This window comes from Urocampus carinirostris, chromosome 3 (assembly GCF_059441175.1).
Source record: "Urocampus carinirostris isolate Australia breed hairy pipefish chromosome 3, RoL_Ucar_1.0, whole genome shotgun sequence".
Classification (NCBI taxonomy): domain Eukaryota; kingdom Metazoa; phylum Chordata; class Actinopteri; order Syngnathiformes; family Syngnathidae; genus Urocampus; species Urocampus carinirostris.
Genome location: NC_142351.1, coordinates 65,286,990 through 65,306,129, shown reverse-complemented (window position 1 = coordinate 65,306,129; position 19,140 = coordinate 65,286,990). Strand labels below are relative to the sequence as shown.

Genomic DNA, 19,140 nt, shown 5'->3' with positions numbered 1-19,140 from the left:
TGTTTCCAACAGAGTCCCCTTTTTAATAGATTCTTGTTTCTTCCAGTGGATGCTATTTTAACGGATGCTTGTTTTTTTCCAACAGACTTAATTTTTTGCAATGTGTAGCACGTACCAGCCGGCAAAGCGTTCAACAACTTTGGCAGTAAGCTGGCACAGTACAATAACTACATACAAATTGGGCAGCTAATAGCGCTATAATGGATTGACGATCGGTTAGTTGAAACCATTTTTTGGGGGGGATGATACCTGGACGTGTTTTTTTTATCAAAGTAAGAAAACATACTATACTTAAAAGAAGAAAACTTGACACATCTAGCAGATGGTGATGTTGTGATCTTTTTTGAATAATCCTGGAAGAAAGTATTTTTTTAAATAAGCAAATTATCTACCATCTGCATGCGATGATAAATTTCCTATTAGGGCCTGGCGCACCTCTGTCCAACAGAGGGCAGTTAGTCTGTGTAATTGGGGCCTGTCCATGATTAGTCATACCCTTCATGAGGACATTTCATTTTCCACGATCAAGATCACCATCACCTTATTCCGGCATCATTCTGATTTGTGAGATTTGTTTTTTGTTTCTGGTCTGGTTTCTGATATTGTTCCACGCTGCAAAATGATCATTATTTTGCCGATGATCTACTGAACATATGACCACCACACCTCATATTCCAGCTGGTCAAGCCAGTCCACGTTGTGGTGTGACGCTGCCAAGTAGTTTTTTTTGTGGTTCAACACAAGTTTCCTGGGAAAATACATTAAAGATCAAAGGGTGTACTCTCAGGCCTCACCTGAATGCAGGGCTGGCCCAAGTTGCCCCATAAGCGGGCTAAGTTGCTGCTTCGGGCCCAGAGGATCTGCTAGGTGTCCCCCAAGAGCGGTTAACATATGTGTATATACATATATATATATATATATATATATATATATATATATATATATATATATATATATATATATATATATATATATATATATGCTGCGATTGGCTGGCAACCAGTTCAGGGTGTCCCCTGCCCACTGCCCAATGATTGCTGGGGTGGGCTCCAGCACCCCTGCGACCCTACTGAGGAAAAGCGGTGTAGCTGATGAGATGAGATATATATATATATATATATATATATATATATATATATATATATATATATATATAGGGCTGGTTCGTTGTATCCCTTTAACACTAGAGTCGTAGAGACACTGTTTACTGTGGTGTGTCTTGGGCAAGTACACCATACACACACACACACACACATATATATATATATATATATATATATATATATATATATATATATATATATATATATATATATATATATATACATATATATATATATATAATATTTAGGTATGTGTGTATGTATGTATGTATATATATGTATGTGTGTGTGTGTGTTTGTATATTTGCCCATGTGTGAGTGACACATACACATTGATTAATATTGATTAATACATTGATTAACCAAAAAAGAGAAGTTTGTTAACAGACAGTAGTGTCTCGCTGACGTGCAGTGCAGGTATACGACAAAAAGTCTATCATTGAAATATGACAAGTATACTAAAAAAAGATATACAACAGAAATTCTCCTTTCAAAATGCAACAAAAATACTTCAGAAAAACTAAAAAAAAAATGCTACTTTGGAAATACTACAAAAAATATTTTGCAGAAATACGACAAAAATAAAACTACAGTAATACTGTACTACAAAAATACTACAGATATGCAACAACAAATCTACTATGGGAATACTACAAAATACAACGAATTAGTACCAAATACAAAAAAGATAATACAACAGTATAAAAACGCGAAAATCATAATAGTGCAAAATACTACAGAAATAGAACAATGTTTTTCCCATCAAAATACAACAAAAATACGTCAGAAATTATAGCAAAAGAGATATTATAGATATTATAGCAATACTACAAAAACTACGGCGGAAATATTGTAACAATAAAACTACATTAATAATAATTAAAAAACTACAAACTTCAACAAAAATCCAATTCCAGAAATACTAAACAAAATTCAACTACAGTAACACTTCAAAACTAAATATCAAATTAAGTAAAGCAGGGACCAAGTATATTATCTTGTTTTAATTGTATTTGTTTCAAAACCGGTTTTATGAGACTAGTCTATTTCAAAAGAAGTACAACATGTAAATGTCCGTATATACATTTATTCATAAATGAAAACATTTGACCTCTCTCCAAGATCGGCCCCTTGGCAGAATGTTTTAACCAGATGTGACTCCAAATAGTTGCCACCCCTGCAGTAGAACATGGAATGAGTTCTAGTAGGTTTTTTAATGATCAAGTAATTGGGGGCCCCAAATAAACTTTTGCTTAGGGCTCAATGAAGGCTTGGGCCAGCCCTGCCTGAACGTCTTAGTCATTATAGTTAACATACGAGTGGTTAGTCCGGTCTTCTTTTGTCAGGCGGTGGAGTAGAGGAGCACTGGGCGGCCACCAAAGGCCGCTGTCGGTCTGCGTGCTGTTGTTCACATTCTCGGGAGGAAAGACGACTGCGGAGGTAGACAGGATGGAGGAGCCGCTGTTTCCATTGTTTACTAATGAACAAAAAAAATCTAAACCATCTAACTCTCTTAATTAATTTATAAATTCCGATTTGTGTGCGTGTGCGCGTGTAAGTGTGCGTGTGCCTTATAGGCTCTGCAACAGTCGAACCAATTTTCATGAACATGTACACACGGCGGCGCAGTGGTTAGCGCTTGTGCGGCACAGTTCATGTCATGGGAACCTGTCGTGGGTTCAAATCCAGCTCCAGACTTTCTGTGCGGAGTTTGTATGTTCTCCCAGTGCTTGCGTGGGTTTCCTCCGGGCACTCCGGTTTCCTCCCACATTCCAAAAACATGCATTTCAGGTTAATTGGCCGGTCCAAATTGTCCCTAGGTGTGAATGAACGAGTGAGTTGTCTGTCTCTGGGTGCCCTGCGACTGGCTAGCAACCAGTTCAGGGTGTCACCTGCCCACTGCCCGAAGATAGCTGGGATGGGCTCCAGCACCCCCGCGACCCTACTGAGGATAAGCGGTGCAGATAATGGATGGATGGATGGATAATATTAAAGGGTTTTCTTATGAATAACATCCTTATCCTTAAAGTTAACAACATATTTGGCAATGGGAAAATATATAAGTTTTTACGGTTTCTCTTTTTTAATTTTAGTAAAATGGGTTTCTTAAAATGAACAAATTCTCAACCAACTGCTCGATAATATCATTTTACCTTTTCTTTTGTAACTCTTGTGGTTGTGTGCGGGTTGCTGCAAAGGCTCCTGGGACTTGAGTACTCTCCCTGGCAAAAGTTGCAAACGCTTCCTTCCATTCACCTGACAGTGAAACATTACGCAACATGATCCTCCAATTTCCCGACAATAAATCTCGCTTGACATCAGAAGAAAGCGGATTGTGAAATTATTCTATTATTTCTTTCATTTCATTTCTTTTAAACTTCATGGAAAAAAATCATTTTGACCACTTTGGATTTGGGTACTTTTTTTTATGGTATTTTGAGCAATGCTCAGTTGAAAAATATACTGACTACAATCACCAAACATTAGCTGCAATGGGAATCGAACGCGGGTTGGGGCGGTGAGAGTGCTGAATCCAATATACAACTACGGGTTGCCAATCACGTCCATAATCCATTAATGATCCACAGGATTCTTCATTCACTGTTTTTAGTCATAGTCAGTGTTAGGAATAAAGCTGTTATATATGTTTTCAGCAACAGGGTATTCGAACTATAATTATGTATTTTTTTGCCGTTACTGCTGTTGTTACTACTTGGTGAGTTACTACGGTACTCTCGCTACTTTATAAATGCAGATCATTAGTTTAAGGTGCTTTCTGGCCATTTGGATTTTAGGATTTATGGGAACTTTATTTTTGCAGTACACCATACCTGAAGAAAAAAGGAAATTTTCTTGGATGGTACCCAGAAACTGAACCGTTTAAAGCCCATAGACAAAATTAATATGGAGTGTCTCTGTTAGGGTCTAGTAAGCCTCCTTCCACCAGAGTCCCCCAACTGGCTTTAGAACTTGGCACACGAATCCACAAAAGATAAAAAACAAAACATTCTGCCAATTTAAGCTAATTAACAACGACATAAAACTGGTGCTGGGAATTAGTTTTTAAAAATTCTCATAGGATGGTGTGCTTTGAGGTTTTTTAATTAAAAAACACTGATGGAGGTTATCAACTCCTTTGTAAATGGAGGACTCGCTGTAGAGATCAACATGTAGTAAAAAATGGATATTGTCTGACTCAGGCCTGCTCCGGGCTTGTTATTACCTTTTCGTGTACGTTTCGATCCAACGGCTGCAGGGAATTGTCGCAACCCTTTTGCTAATGACGCCGGACGACAAGATGGATGCAAAGCAAGGTCGCGAGGTCAAGAAAGACATGGAGAAGAAAAACAGAACAAGGAAGGTAGATCAGTTAAACCTCCAAGTTGACACCTGGATTAGGCTTGGTGATGACATGATAACAATAATTATTGTCAAATATTTTTTGCCACGATAAATGATAAAAACATTTGATAAAAGTGAAATAATTCAAACCAGGGACCTGGGCCAAATTGGGTTTTCCACAAAAACAGCGCTGATAAAAATGTGTCCGCTGTTCTTAAAGGGACGTTTTATGTCTTTCCATTACAGGTGTCACTGTAATGTGTAGTGCAACCAACAATTAGTCAAAGGAAGACTACAAACTACGGAGACTAAAATTGGGCCGAAAGCATCCTTTTTCTTTTTCCAAAGAAGGACTAAAAATGGGAAAAATATATATATTTTTAAAAAAGAACGAAAAAATATGTAAGACAAAATAAGAAAAAGAGGCAAAAAAGGAAAACGGGATTAAACAGAGAAGTATGGTAAAATAAAGCAAAAGAAGGTGTTGTGATTCAACATGGCGGCGCGCATGGATGCTGCGGCTAGTTGCTCTCCAGCTAATCTTCTATTTATTGCCGTTCTCTTGTCTTTTTTGCTTTCACTTTTGGACACATGTGTGGCCAAAAATACTTACAGTAGGGACGAACTTATTCGGTTGGGTGGGCGTCTAAATTTCGACTTTTCGGGCACTTTTTATACCGCCTATGATATACCGAGCGAACTTCAAAGAGATCCGGCATCCTTGTGGACAGCTATTCCTCCCAATAAACGACGACAACGGCGCCATAAAGAGAGAAAACAGAAGCGTGGTTGCCGTGCAGGTAGATGTGTGAAGCGTGCGAAGTCTAAGGAGCAAGAAGGACGCGAGGATGTAACTAATTCCACCATTCATTCCTCGCCGGACAACCAACGCTTTACACTCAGCGCTCACGAATGGCCCTAACAGCGGCATCTTTTGAAGATCTCTACAAAGACTACAAAGACTTCAGCTAAGTCAAATGATTCAGCAAAGCTAAAATTTGGTCTTTTAAATATTAGATTGCTTGCTCCTAGAGCTTTACTTGTTGATAACCTTATTCGTGATTATAAACTTAACTGTATGGGTCTTTGTGAAACTTAGTTACGCCCGGATGGGTATTTAGCGCTAAATTATGCTTCAGCCCCTCACTACGCGAGTAGCCATGTAGCACGCACATTGAAAAAGGGTGGCGGTGTCGCGCTCATTTCTGAAAAATCCCTCAAATTTAATCCACGTACCTCTAATAATTACAAGGCGTTTGAGGCTCTTGTGATGCGGTCCTCTCTATTGTCAATTTATGTAATAACTATCTATCGCGCACCTGGGCCATACACAACTTTCTCAGACGAATTGCTGAACTTTTGTCTGAACTAGTAACCTATGCAGACAAAATTATAATTATGGGGGACTTTAACATTCATATGAACTCCCCACTCAGTTCACTTACTATTGCGTTTAGGTCTCTAATTGATGCATTTGGTTTTAATCAACTGGTTGATTTGCCAACCCATAAAAATGGAAACACGCTAGACTTGATTCTGACTCAAGGAGTTTTAACCTCAAACATTATGGTCTTACCGTGTACTACCGTTATCTCGGATCATTATTTAGTTACATTTGAGGTGCTAGCTAAATGTAGTGTTAAAAAAGCTGAAGGATTTAGCGGACGCAATATAAGCACTGGCACAGTTTCTGAGCTCTTTGAACTCCTTCCTGGAGCAGTTGCATCCTTTCCTTCATACAATGGCTCGATTGACTCACTCATGAATGACTTCAATACCACCCTGACTAGTGTCCTGGATTCAATAGCCCATAAAGCTAAAATCACGTCCTAAAAGACGCACGCCTTGGTTTACTGATGAAACTAGAACCCTTAAACAAGAATGCAGGAAATTGGAAAGAAAATGGCGCGCTACCAAGCTTGAGGTTTTCCATCAAACCTGGTGTGACAGCTTGTTAAAGTATAAAGCGGCCCTTGCCTCTGCAAAATCGGCCTACCTTTCGAAGGTGATTGCGTCTCAAAAGAACAATCCCAAAGCCCTTTTTGACACTGTAGCATCGCTTACAAGGCAACAGACTATCGCAGATAGTTCGACGCACTCTGCTCATGACTTAATGGTCTACTTTACTAAGAAGATTCAATGCATACAGGAATAAATTGCTAAAGAAATTATTAATACCACACTTATTAAAGGGCTGAAATCTACAGACGGTAGGGTGGCTGTCCTGGGAAATTGTCCGGTTTTAGTGAACTGTCACTTGATGATCTCAAACAGGTGGTGAATGCGGCCAAACCGACAACTTGCCAGTTCGACCCGCTCCCAGGTTCACTTATTAAAAGTCTTTTTGGCGTCCTTGGACCTTCAGTTGTAAATATTATAAACATATCACTCTCCTCAGGTGTAGTTCCAGCAGCTTTTAAGTCCGCCGTTATTAAACCCACACTGAAACGACCCAACCTTGATCCAGAAATCTTAAGTAATTATAGACCTGTCTCAAACCTACTTTTCCTCTCTAAAGTACTTGAAAAAGTAGTGGCACAGCAGCTGAATGATTTCATATCCGAGAATAACCTTTTTGAATCCATGCAATCAGGATTCAGGGCTAACCACTCTACTGAGACAGCTCTGATCAAGGAAACAAATGATCTCCTACTAGCAATGGATTCTGGCGCTTCATCACTTTTGCTGCTGCTGGATCTTAGTGCTGCTTTTGATACAGTGCACCACAATTTCCTACTAGAACGGTTGGAAAAATGGATTGGTCTCTCAGGAACCGTCCTCTCGTGGTTCAGAACCTACCTCTCAGATAGGACGCACTGTGTTAAATATGGTGAAATGACATCTGAGCCCTTTAATGTTACCTGCGGTGTTCAGTGCTTGGCCCCCTTCTTTTCAGCATTTACATGCTTCCATTAGGTGATATTATTCGCAAGTACAATATCAGTTTCCACTGCTACGCAGACGACACTCAACTACTCTTCCGTTGGAGGAATCTCCCACACTAAACTGTGGAAATTTGGAGGCCTGCCTCATTGAGATAAAAGAGTGGATGTCATTCAATTTCTTGCGTCTTAACTCTGAAAAGACCGAAATGTCAGTCATTGGTCCATCTAAATGCCGTGACTTATTTTCAAAAACTGCTGTGAACATTGACAAATGTCACATCACACAGAGCGACTCAGTTAAAAATTTAGGTGTCATATTTGACCCTGATCTATCCTTTGAAATGCATGTAAAGAAAATTACTAGAACCGCTTTCTTCCATCTTCGTAACATTGCTAAAATCCGTTCAATACTGTCTCAGTCAGATGCGGAAATTATAATTCATGCATTTGTTACCTCCCGTCTCGATTACTGTAATGCACTACTCTCTGGTCTCCCGAAGTCTAGAATCAAGTCTGGTACAAAATGCCGCAGCGAGGCTTTTAACTAGGACAAAAAAGTACGATCACATAACACCGATTTTGGCTAACCTGCATTGGCTCCCAGTTAGCCTTAGATGTGATTTCAAGGTTCTCTTAGTATTATACAAAATCATACATGGACTTGCTCCCTCTTATCTTTCAGATCTGATCTGCCCCTATGTCCCGGTCCGAAGCCTACGATCTGAGACTGCCGGTCTTCTGGTGATCCCAAGAGCAAAGAAGTGTTCTGCTGGTTCGAGAGCGTTCTCCATCCGGGCACCGGTGCTGTGGAATGCTCTTCCCCCTGAGATCCGATCTGCAACCTCACAAAACTCACTTCTACTCCATAGCATATGAATAACCTACTCTTCTCGTCGGCTGAAAAATAGTCTGTGTAATATAGCGTAATAATCTGTGAAGCCCTTTGAGACTCTTCGTGATTTAGGGCTATACAAATAAAAATGACTTGACTTGACTTGAAGAAGGAAAATTGAGATGAAAGAAAAAAGAAAAGAAAGAAAAAAGTAATTAAAGAGAAAGAAATACAAAAACGGGCAAAAAAATGCAAATTTTCTCTCTTTTTCTTTTCACTTTTTCTTATTCTTTTTTTGTCTTCTCTTTTTCTTTTTTCTATTCCTTTTCTCCCTAAGTTTTAACACGAAACACGAAGAGGCGTTTCAGACCTGGTGCCTCTTTTTAGTGAGCCCAAACGAGAAATAGTCAGAATTTTCATCTCTACAAGTAAACGCGGTGTTATATATTTGCTGAGAAAATTTCAAATTCTTTGACATACAACTTCTTTTTAAAGTTACATAAACAGTTATTTTTCTGGCAACCAGTTACTTTTACTCTTGAGTAATTCATCTACAAACCTAGTTACTTTTTAGAAAGAATGGTAAGTAACTGTAACTAATTCCTTTATTAAAGTAACGTGCCCAACAATGCCTGCAACCAGTTCCATCAATGAGAAGGTCTTCACTTGTTTAATTATCCTCATATTTGTGATATGCCATGTAATAGTTTGTCACTGTGTATTAAAGATTGGTTAAAGCAGCATCAGATTTTGGCTACCTTCACTGAGGGGCAAAATTACACTAAAAATGTGAAGGTTAAAAATAATGTGATGATTAACATGATAACTATCCATTCCGCCTGATAAAAACATATACATTTTTGTCATATTATCCAAGCCGAACCTGAATACAAAATTGGACATTTTATTTTAGTGAAGGCAAGTCGCTTATAATAAAATAAAACGAAACTATATTGAAAATCCGTCCATATTAATTTGCTCGTGTTACCATGCCGACCAGGTGCGGACAAAAAGTAGGACAAGGATAATGATCTTGCCTGCACCATCTCCTTCCCCCACATATGTGATTATTGTGTCTCTGCAATCGGCAAGCTGCCAATGAAAAATGTGCCTGTCAAAAAAGCAGTGTGTGTCTGTGTGAGTGTGTTGACAATGGTAAATAGTCATTGACTAGAATGGAGGCCAAACCCTGTTTTCTGACAAGTAAAAAACCAAGAGATGTAAAAATATCTGAGAACAGAAATGTAACCGTTTCGAGCAGGGTTCGGGAACCTTTTTGATCCAAAGAGCCATGAAGGCAAAGTTATTCTGTTTTTGTTTTGAGGGGGAGAGAGCCACACCATATGTTTTAAGACAAAAGCTCCCTCTTCAGCGCATTTTCTTTTACGATGTGATGTTTGACGATTAGAATCTATGAAAAATTATTAATGCCAGAGCCTATGCCCCATATCAATATAATATACCACTTACAATGTGTCTCTCTCACCAGTTTCTTAAGAGTGGGGTTTTTAAGGGTTATTGATCTATCTTCGTTATTCATTATCCATTATCCGTTATCGGTCAGTTCATGATACGCTACAAAGCCTAGTAGCCGGGACACTTACTCTCATCTAAATAATGGTTTCAAAACAATGCGCAAGCAGAGTTCTTTTGTAAAAAGGTCACAAAATATTGCAAACAAGACTTATTTACCTTTGGTGCAGACAGCGCTGGGCAAGAGGGAGGCGGTTTGTTTATAGCCCCATCCCTACTGCTTACCCAGTCAAATTGCTCTGGGTGGTTTGCTGGCATTTTTGTTTTGTGGGTCACAACAGTGAACATAAGTTGTTTTACAGATTTCCAGCACACACTCTTGATCAAAGAAAAAGAAGAGAGTTTTGCTTTAAAGCAAAAAGATTGAACAGAGGCACTCATCAAAACATGCTTGGGTTTGCAGTGACCACTTCATCTCAGGTAAGAGATATAAAGCGTTTATGATTGGTGCTCCCTGTGACCCTAGTCAGGATAAACGGGACAGACAATGGATGGATGGATAGATGATTGTTGTTATCGAGTCCATATTACTTATTATATCGGCAAAGCATCCTGTTAACTTTTCTAGCTTCAGCTAACTGTTAGCGTGTAGCCTGAATGCCAACGGTAGCCTTGGTAAACACTAGGTGGGTCAAAAATAAAAACATGCATGCATTGCAAACAATTCATAAATAGGTTAATTTATCTAATAACATTTTGTTGTTTGTTTGTGGATTATATGCCCCACAATTGTTGAGGCTCATTTTGACCAGCATTTTTTTCCTAAACGATGGTTTTAAAACAAGACGCGAGCATAGTTCTTTTGTAAAAATGTCACATAATACTGCAAATGAGGATACCAACATAATTACACGCTGTGTATTTAGCTCCGCCCATTCCAACTGCTCACACAATGAAATATCTATGGGTGCTTTGCTGGTTTCTGGAAGTTTACAGTTTGTTCTGTCGGTTTTCATAATAAAGTGTCTCAACAGTTAAAATTGACAGTTAGCCTCCATATAAAGGATTCTTTAGCAATTTACAAAAAAAAGCATCTGTCGGTGTGACACCTTGACTGTAAAATGTAGTTAAGACTGTGCCTTATATATACACTGGACCGAACCTTACAAGTACTTGTAAGTGTTTTACCAGCTTTGCCTGTGCTACATTCCTTCCATTTTGTCTCTGAGCCAGATGTACTCATGAAAAGAGCCATACATGGCTCGCGAGCCATAGGTTCCCGACCCCTGCTCCAACCCTCTATACCAGAGATGTCTAACTTATTTTGGCTCTGAGGAGAATCTCTGTTCTCTTTGATCTATTTTCCAATACCTCCATCAATCATTCTTAACGTAGTTGAACATTTTTATCAATAATAATGTACATTTTAACACGTGCGTGCTCAGCAAACTGTCAGTGGTGCGATATTAGTATGGCTTTCCTCATGGGAGAGGTCACCACGGCAACAACATCCCACCAAGACAAGTGTCAGAAACCCAAAATGTTAAAAGAGCCATATTGGACAAAAAAAAAACCACAAAAAATATTTTTTCCGCAGCTGTACAAACCTAAAAGCCTTTTACAAGCCTTGTAATGAATGGAACACATGCTGTATCTAGCTATGTAAGCTATGTTAGCCGACTAGCAAATTCATTGGAGAATGATGCGCCACGTGACTACTTTTAAGTTTTACTCCATTTTAATATTATTAATTAGACTATGTTTCATTGCTTTGACAATATATAAGAAATGCAAAAATGAAATCCATCACATGTCAAGTCAAGTCAAGTCATTTTTATTTGTATAGCCCTTAATCACAAATAGTCTCAAAGGGCTTCACAAGTTATTACATATAAGAAGTTTAGGTTATTCATATGCTATAGAGTAGAAGTGAGTTTTAAGCCTAGACTTAAACATGTCCACTGAGGCAGCAGATCGGATCTCAGGGGGAAGAGCATTCCACAACATCGGTGCCTGGATGGAGAACGCTCTCGAACCAGCGGAACACTTCTTGGCTCTTGGGATCACCGGGAGACCGGCGCTCTCAGAACGAAGGCTTCGGGCCGGGACATAGGGGGAAATCCCAGTTCGACCCGCTTCCAGGTTCACTTATTAAAGGTCTCTTTGTCGTTCTTGCACCTTCAGGTCTAAATATTTTAAACATATATAATAGAATAGAATAGAATAGAATATACCTTTATTGTCATTGTTACAAATGGGCTAACATATTGTGACAACGAAATTGGGCATGACACTCCAGTTTTACACATTCATAGTGAGGTATGAGCAAGAAGATAAAGGAACAGAGAAGATAATGTTATAAGACAAGGGGGATAAGGCTATAGTTATAATTTACATGGTATTTACACAAGAAATGTCGGCATGTGGGATGTTACATACAGGGTTGTCGTGATAACGTTGGTATCGTAACGGTTGTGCAATATTGCATTTGGTGCAAAGTCATCATAGTGCAAAAATAGTCAGCATGAAACAGGAAATGGTCAGACATTGTGCAATTTGAGCATTAAACGTAGTGCAGTCGACATGTGCAAGAACAAGACATGAGTAACATTATATTCGTATGAGGTAGTGTTGGTTTTTTTTGTGCGGTGTCTGTTTGAGCAGTGAACAAACATAGTGCAGACAGCATGTACGTGAGTACCATTTACATACGTGTGAGGTAGTTTTTTTGCAACAGTTTTCAGTTTTTTGTGCGGTGTCTGTTTATTCCTCAACAATTCCTCAGTGCAATTTGTTTATTTACATATCACTCTCAACAAACACAAGAATTAAATAAGTAGTTTTCTTTTTTTTTTGGGACTTCGGATCAAGAAATCGCTGGTTCGATTACCGGCTCCTCCGTGTTATATGTCGAAGTGTCCTTGGGCAAGACACTGAATCCCTAATGCCCCCAATTAGCAGGTCGGCGCCTTGCATGGCTGCATGGCCGCTATTGGTTTGTGAGTGTGTGTGTGTGAATGGGTAAGTGTGAAGCACATTGTAAAGCGCTTTGGGAGGTCTTCATTGACTTGAAAAGCACTATATAAATGCAGACCATTTACCATTAATAAGGTGAGGACGTTTTTCATTTTTTGTCTTAGTAAAATATTGTCTTAACATGCTTTGTGTGTGATTTGTGTTAATAATTTAGTGCTGTCAAAATAATATTTTGCAACAAATTAATTTGTACTCATCTTATCAATCCAAAACTTTCACCGACAGTCTGACATTGACAGTGAAAGCACGCTCCCCAACACTATCATCTGAGTTTGAGAGCTTTGATTTTTTTTTTTACAATTTTGTTGTATTCTGGTGTTTTACTGAGTGATAAATACTTGATTAAACCACAATCTCAGTTTTGTTCCCGGTGCTTGTTATTTAATAGGCACACTTGTTTTGGTATGAATGGCGGTCGTGTGTGACTCGCATTCAATAGGTCAGTGCGCCATGTGAGTCGACAGAAAACATTCAAACCAAGGAGATTGCGCCCTTTAATACAGTGCGCCAAGCAGGTTTTGGAAATACAGTACAATAATGAACTTTTTTATTTTAACATTGACTACCGACAAGGGACGCATGAGCTTCATCTCGTTTCTTTTTTCTTTTTTCCCGCTCCAGACTCTTGTTAATGTTTCGAGGACTTGTTCGCACAGGTGTTCACCAAATTGCGAATGGGGCATAATCGAACATACCACTGAGAGGGGAGGGGGGCACCATGAGACAGGAGATAGGCCGTGGCTCAAAGCAGATTCACCCTTTTTCTTGGGGAATTTGGTTTATGCTGCTTTTGTTTTGTTTAACCATATTAGCGCATATGATTAACACTTTTTAACACTTTACACTTCTTTTTCACGACCCTGATTTCTTTTGTTGCCCTCCTTGGCACTTTACCATACCTGTCAACCTCCACGGCTCCATGCCCTTACAAACTGCCGTATTTTCCCTAACAAAATACATATATATATATATATATATATATATATATATATACCACAGCCATATTCCCTGGGGGAGGTGGCTAGAGTCATTTCTGACCTTTTTTGGGAGATTGAGAGGAGGGGATTCCCAGCCCCCTCTCTCAACCCAACTGAGGTGTTGGGAGTCATTAGGTGACCAAACCCCCGAATTCCAACCCTTAAATGCCGAGCGCCAAGCAGGGAGGCAATGAGTACCAATTTTGTAAGTCTTAGGTATGACTCGGTCGAGGCTTGAACCAGCGTCCTCCCAGTCTCGGAGCGGGCGCCCTACCATCTAGGCTACCGAGCTGTTAACCTCTTTATACAACATAATAATTCATGATATAATGCATCAAGGGCAGCACGGCGGCGCAGTGGTTAGCGCATGTGCGGCACAGTTCTAAGGTCTTGTGAACCTCCTGTGTGGGTTCATATCCAGCTACCGGACTTCTTGTGCGGAATTTGTATGTTCTCCCTGTGCTTGCGTGGGTTTCCTCCGGGCACTCCGGTTTCCTCCCACATTCCAAAGACATGCATTTCAGGTGGATTGGCCGTTAGGTGTGAATGGGCGAGCGAGTTGCCTGTCCCTGTGTGCCCTGCGATTGGCTGGCAACCAGTTCAGGGTGTCCCCTGCCCACTGCCCGATGATTGCTGGGATGGGCTTCAGCACCCCTGCGACCCTACTGAGGATAAGCGGTGCAGCTAATGAAATGAGATAATGCATCAAAGCAAATGAGCCGTTTGAGAGCCTCCTCTCTTTAATGACTTGAGCCGAAAAAGCCGGTTCTCTAAAAAGAGACGGACTTCCTTTCACTACAAAACTACCACAGTAGCATTTGCAACGAAAAAAAACAAGATACCGAGATAGAACATACCGCGGCGAACTCGTTTGACTTGATTGATTTGCCGTTTCGTGATAGTCGGTGTATAGTGGATGGAACCCATATTCGACAAATTTACGTTTTTCCGTACAGATTTTCTTGTACGTCGTACAATTCTTAAAATGCATAATTAACGTACTTTGTACGGCAAAACCGTACAGGTTGATAGGTATGAAACTACATTGAAACAAACATCTATTTGCCTCCCGAAACTCTTTCATTTTGTAAACATTTTTTTAATATTGTCCAAGGAGCCACTCGGCAGCACTAAAGAGCCACATGCGGCTGCTGAGCCATGGGTTGCCAACCACGTCCATAATCCATTAATGATCCACAGGATTCTCAATTCTCAGCACAGTTTTACATCCATTCTGATAATTCTAGATCTATTCTTCTATACCACCATCAATCATTCTTAACATAGGCAAGCATTTTATCAATGATGATATATACATTTCAACACATGCATGCTCAGCAAGCTGTCAAGCGATGCGGTAGTATAGCTTTTCTCGTTGAAGCGGTCACCACGGCAACGACATCCCACTAAGAGGTGCTTGAGGTGAGGACGAGGTGCTGATGAAGGTTGTTAGGAAATATATATATTAAAAATGTACCAAATTGTTCGAATTAGTTATCTGACTCCATTAACCAAACACAACCTGCATTCTCCTAACAATGCACGCTAGTTTCTTGATGGGAAAATATGGACAAGAGACCTGCATTTCCAAATGGGGGCAGATTTAATTTCCTAAAATAATTTAGCTAAGTGAACTCCATCGAATATGTGGCCGAATTAGCTGATTTAGTGTCGCTCGAGTCTCCATCAGGCCTCCTCTCTCGATCTTCTGCCTTTCTTCTCCCGGTCCACGTTTTTTTTTTTCCGCAAGCTGGTGTGCCGGCTCCTCCAATGGGTGTGCCAGGAAAGCCCCCTCGCCTCGATGTCTGAAATGGTCAAAACATCCCCGAGCGTTTCTTCGTCACCAGGGCCGTCTGCGTCGAGGAGTGCTTATTATCTTGTCAGCCCTTTGTCCCAGTTCACCGCTGTTCCTGTAAATATCATTCTTCACTAGGTTGCATTGACCTCGCCCCACAGCTCAGCCAGTGAATATCTTTTGTATTTAAATGTAATTTGTATTTGATCGTATAAAATCCTTTATAGTAAAATGTACAAAATCCTTTGGTCGAGAGCTGTTGGGAGTTGGGGGGCAGCGAGTGTTGGGCCGAGTTGGTCGTCAATAGTTTTTAATGCACAGAATTGATGTCTTCAGAAAGAGCGTAACAAAAGGTATTTTGTAACAATAAATACAAATATAAATAAATTAAGCACGTTAAGTTGGCCGGTCCAAATTGTCCCTTGGTGTGAATGAGTGAGTGAGTTGTCTGTCCCTGTGTGCCCTGCGATTGGCTGGCAACCAGTTCAGGGTGTCCCCTGCCCACTTCCCGATGATTGCTGGGATGGGCTCCAGCACCCCCCGCGACCCTACTGAGGATAAGCGGTGCAGCTAATGAGATGATGATGAGAAACACAATCAAGTTTATTTCTTCTTGGCTCTTGGAATCTAAAAAAAAAAATCACCTTGACGGCCTTTAAGTTCAACTTTTCCAATGTTAAACATTGATGTCCCAATTTATATTTGTTGTTGTTGTTCTTGCTGATTTAGTTTTCATCTTGATTGATCAATTGGGGTTTTTTTTTTGGATGTGTTTTTGTGGTTACAGGGTACGGGGTGTAAATCATTCATAATAACTATTTGGAGTAAGAAGTTAAGAAGTAAGAAAAATAAGAATAAATATAAATAAAACTTTTCCTAGAACTATTCTGTTATATAATAAATACAGAAAATAAAACAATATCGTAAATTCATTGTTTTAAGGAGTCAAGTAGGAATACAAACGACAGAGACTCAGAGGGACCAAACTCATTTTTCTTATTTTTTTGCACCAGATTTTGAGTACTTGTAGCAGCAAGATGGCTGTCAACGATGTCCCTTTAGGGGTCATGTTGCATAAAGTAAATGCACATATGAGTATTCAAAAAAAGCACAATTATATCATAGTTTGCGTATTTTTTTAACTCAATCTTGTGCATTTGTTTTTATCAATATATTTTTTAATTTTTGTATTTCTTACTAGTAGGAACATACTGAGATACTTTCTATTTTATTTTCTAGTGTCGATCGAAAGAACGAGAGCTTAAACCTTAGTTTCAAACCCTAACTCAAGCCCCAACCTTATTTTGGAACCCTAAAATCAGTTCAAAACCCTAACTTGCAGCCAAAACCCTAACTCCTAACCCTCGCGCAACACCTAACCTAAAAAACGTGGTAACAATTGCATGCATTTTCAAGCACTTCACGCAAAATTCAAGAATCTTCCTGACCTTGAAAAGACATTTAAATTCAAGCATTTTCCCCGATTTCAAGCACCCCTACCAACCCTCAGGATGACGATGGCAGAAGAACTTTAAAATGACAATGACCAAATCCAGCGCAATGTTCAAAATTCTCATTTAAAGGGTTCTGGATAATTGGGTACACTTGTGATAATTGGACTGGTTCTGGATAATTGGGTACAGGTGTGTGATAATTGGACTTACCTGTACCTAGTTCAACCCCCAGTTGGGGCCCTCTGGTGGTAGGAGATATGTCCCCCACAAAATATGTGAAAATTTAATTTGTGTAGTAAATAAAGGTAGGTGATATAGTATAACTTTTCTGAAATATTTGTATTGTCCGACATGACCTTAGAAAACCTGACCCAGCAACAGTGTTCCCTCAAGCTGCGTGTGTGTGCAATTGCGCACTGCCCAGAGCTTTCCCGCGCTCAAGAAAATCTAACCAGCTCACAGAAATCAGGGCTCGGAATTGCTAATTAAAAAGCGAATTAAGTCAAAGTTACAGTGCATGAAGGTAAAAATACACAAGTTCCCCTGACGCTGTGGTATAAATGCGGTATTTTGAAGTCAATGTCGAAGTAGAACGAAGTTGAATAAAGTCAGTAGACTTTTTCGAGAACCGGCTTCTTCGGCTTGGCTCACTAAAGAGAACCGGCTCTTTCGGGTCCCAAACGGCTCTTCGGTTTGTTTTTGCTTCTTTAATCCCTACACGAGCAAATATTATGTAAAATTGTGCACAAAATGACTTAAAGGATCGGGGGGAAATGGAACAAAAAAAGAAAAAATACCAAAATGAAAAAGTAGTAAAAAGCTGAGAAAAAAAACAAACAAAAAGAGAGAAAAAGAGAAAAAAGGAGGAGGAAAATTTCAGAAAAAAAGCCAGAAGAAAAGAAAGAAGCAAATAAAGGGAAAAAGGGTAATAGAGAACAAAAAAGCAAGAAAAAAGTAACAGCTAGGAAAAAATAAACACAATGAGATTTTTTTTAAAAAGGAATTTTAAAAAAAAGTAGAAAAAAACGGAAAAAAGAGGATACAGTTGGTGTTGCATTCAAATAATTTCCAATTATATCAAGTTAATCTTGTTGCCAACATTGTACTTCCACAGTTCTGTATCATGCAACTGACTAAATAAGCCCCCCAAAATGTTAGTATTATGCGACAAAAGATACCAGGAATAAAATAAATGGAAATCTTGTGAAAGAATTGTAAAAACAAATGACCTTTGTAGGCCCTGCAACCTTTGCAATCGCACATTAGTCAATTTATTCAGAAGTGAAAAATAATTTTGCATTGCCGAAAACTCCGAAAAATGTAACGTGATGTCAAGTTTTGGACATGTTTGATAATGATTTAGTTGCTCAGACCCGTGGAAAATTAGAGGGAACATTACCCAGCAACCATTTGGGGTTCACCAGAGCAAGAAAAACCTACTGTACCTGGTACATGACCTTGTAGCGCTCCTCAGGACGTCGGACCACACACATATTGCAGCCCATGCTGTCGTCTTTCCGGCTCGTCTGCTTCTCCCTTGTACTTTGCTGCCTTTGTTCCAGATCCTCAAAGATGGTCAAACATCAAGATGAGTTTTTTTCAATTTCTCCCAACTCCCCATATAAATTCGTAATTTCATTTAAACATTCAATTTAAATAACCTTCTTTCATTTAAAAAACGATTTAATTGAATTGTATTTAATTAAAATTAATTACATTAATTAATTAATTTTGAATAAATAATTAATTTTGCTTCTTTAATCCCCACACGACCAAATATTATGTAAAATTAAATTAATTAATTAATTAATTAAGAAATCAAGAGAAGAGAAGATTTAATTTAATTTAATTTATATTAATTTAATTTAGTTGAAATAACAGTCCTGCCGATGGTCATTTCTCCAAAATAGCATCCAAAGTGGGTAAAAACTGTCGGCGTTTATAAAAAATAAACCCATTGCTGACCATAGTATTCAGGTAAAGGCATAAAAATGAGAGTTTTACTACCGCGCATGTAGGAGGTCGACCCGGCAGCCATCTTGTTCGGCTAGCTGGATCTCTCTGACCACATCTGGTTCAGTAGGCGTATTTATTGAAAGGTCACGCATGCGCAGTAAAGGAATGTTACATTACAAACAATGGAAATAGAGACTGAAAACATGGATCTTTGAAACGTGACTATGTGTGTGCGTGTAATGATTACTTGTATAGTAAAAATAGAAAAACAGGTTAAACAAGTTAAT

At 39.2% G+C, this 19,140-nt stretch overlaps 1 protein-coding gene across 1 annotated transcript in view; it reads right to left on the bottom strand.

The window, feature by feature from the left end:
• LOC148370496 (PDZ domain-containing protein 4-like) overlaps positions 1–18,917 on the bottom strand; it is a 60,355-nt gene extending 41,438 nt beyond the window's left edge. Inside the window, exons 1-6 of the mRNA XM_088329847.1 lie at positions 18,905–18,917; positions 18,343–18,462; positions 4,327–4,380; positions 3,257–3,359; positions 2,421–2,535; positions 667–748 (exon numbers count right to left, since the gene is read on the bottom strand). Coding sequence (XP_088185973.1) covers positions 667–748; positions 2,421–2,535; positions 3,257–3,359; positions 4,327–4,380; positions 18,343–18,402 — 414 coding nt within the window. The 5' untranslated portion in view covers positions 18,403–18,462; positions 18,905–18,917. The remainder of the gene's footprint in view (positions 1–666; positions 749–2,420; positions 2,536–3,256; positions 3,360–4,326; positions 4,381–18,342; positions 18,463–18,904) is intronic.
• Between the last annotated feature and the right edge of the window lie 223 nt (positions 18,918–19,140).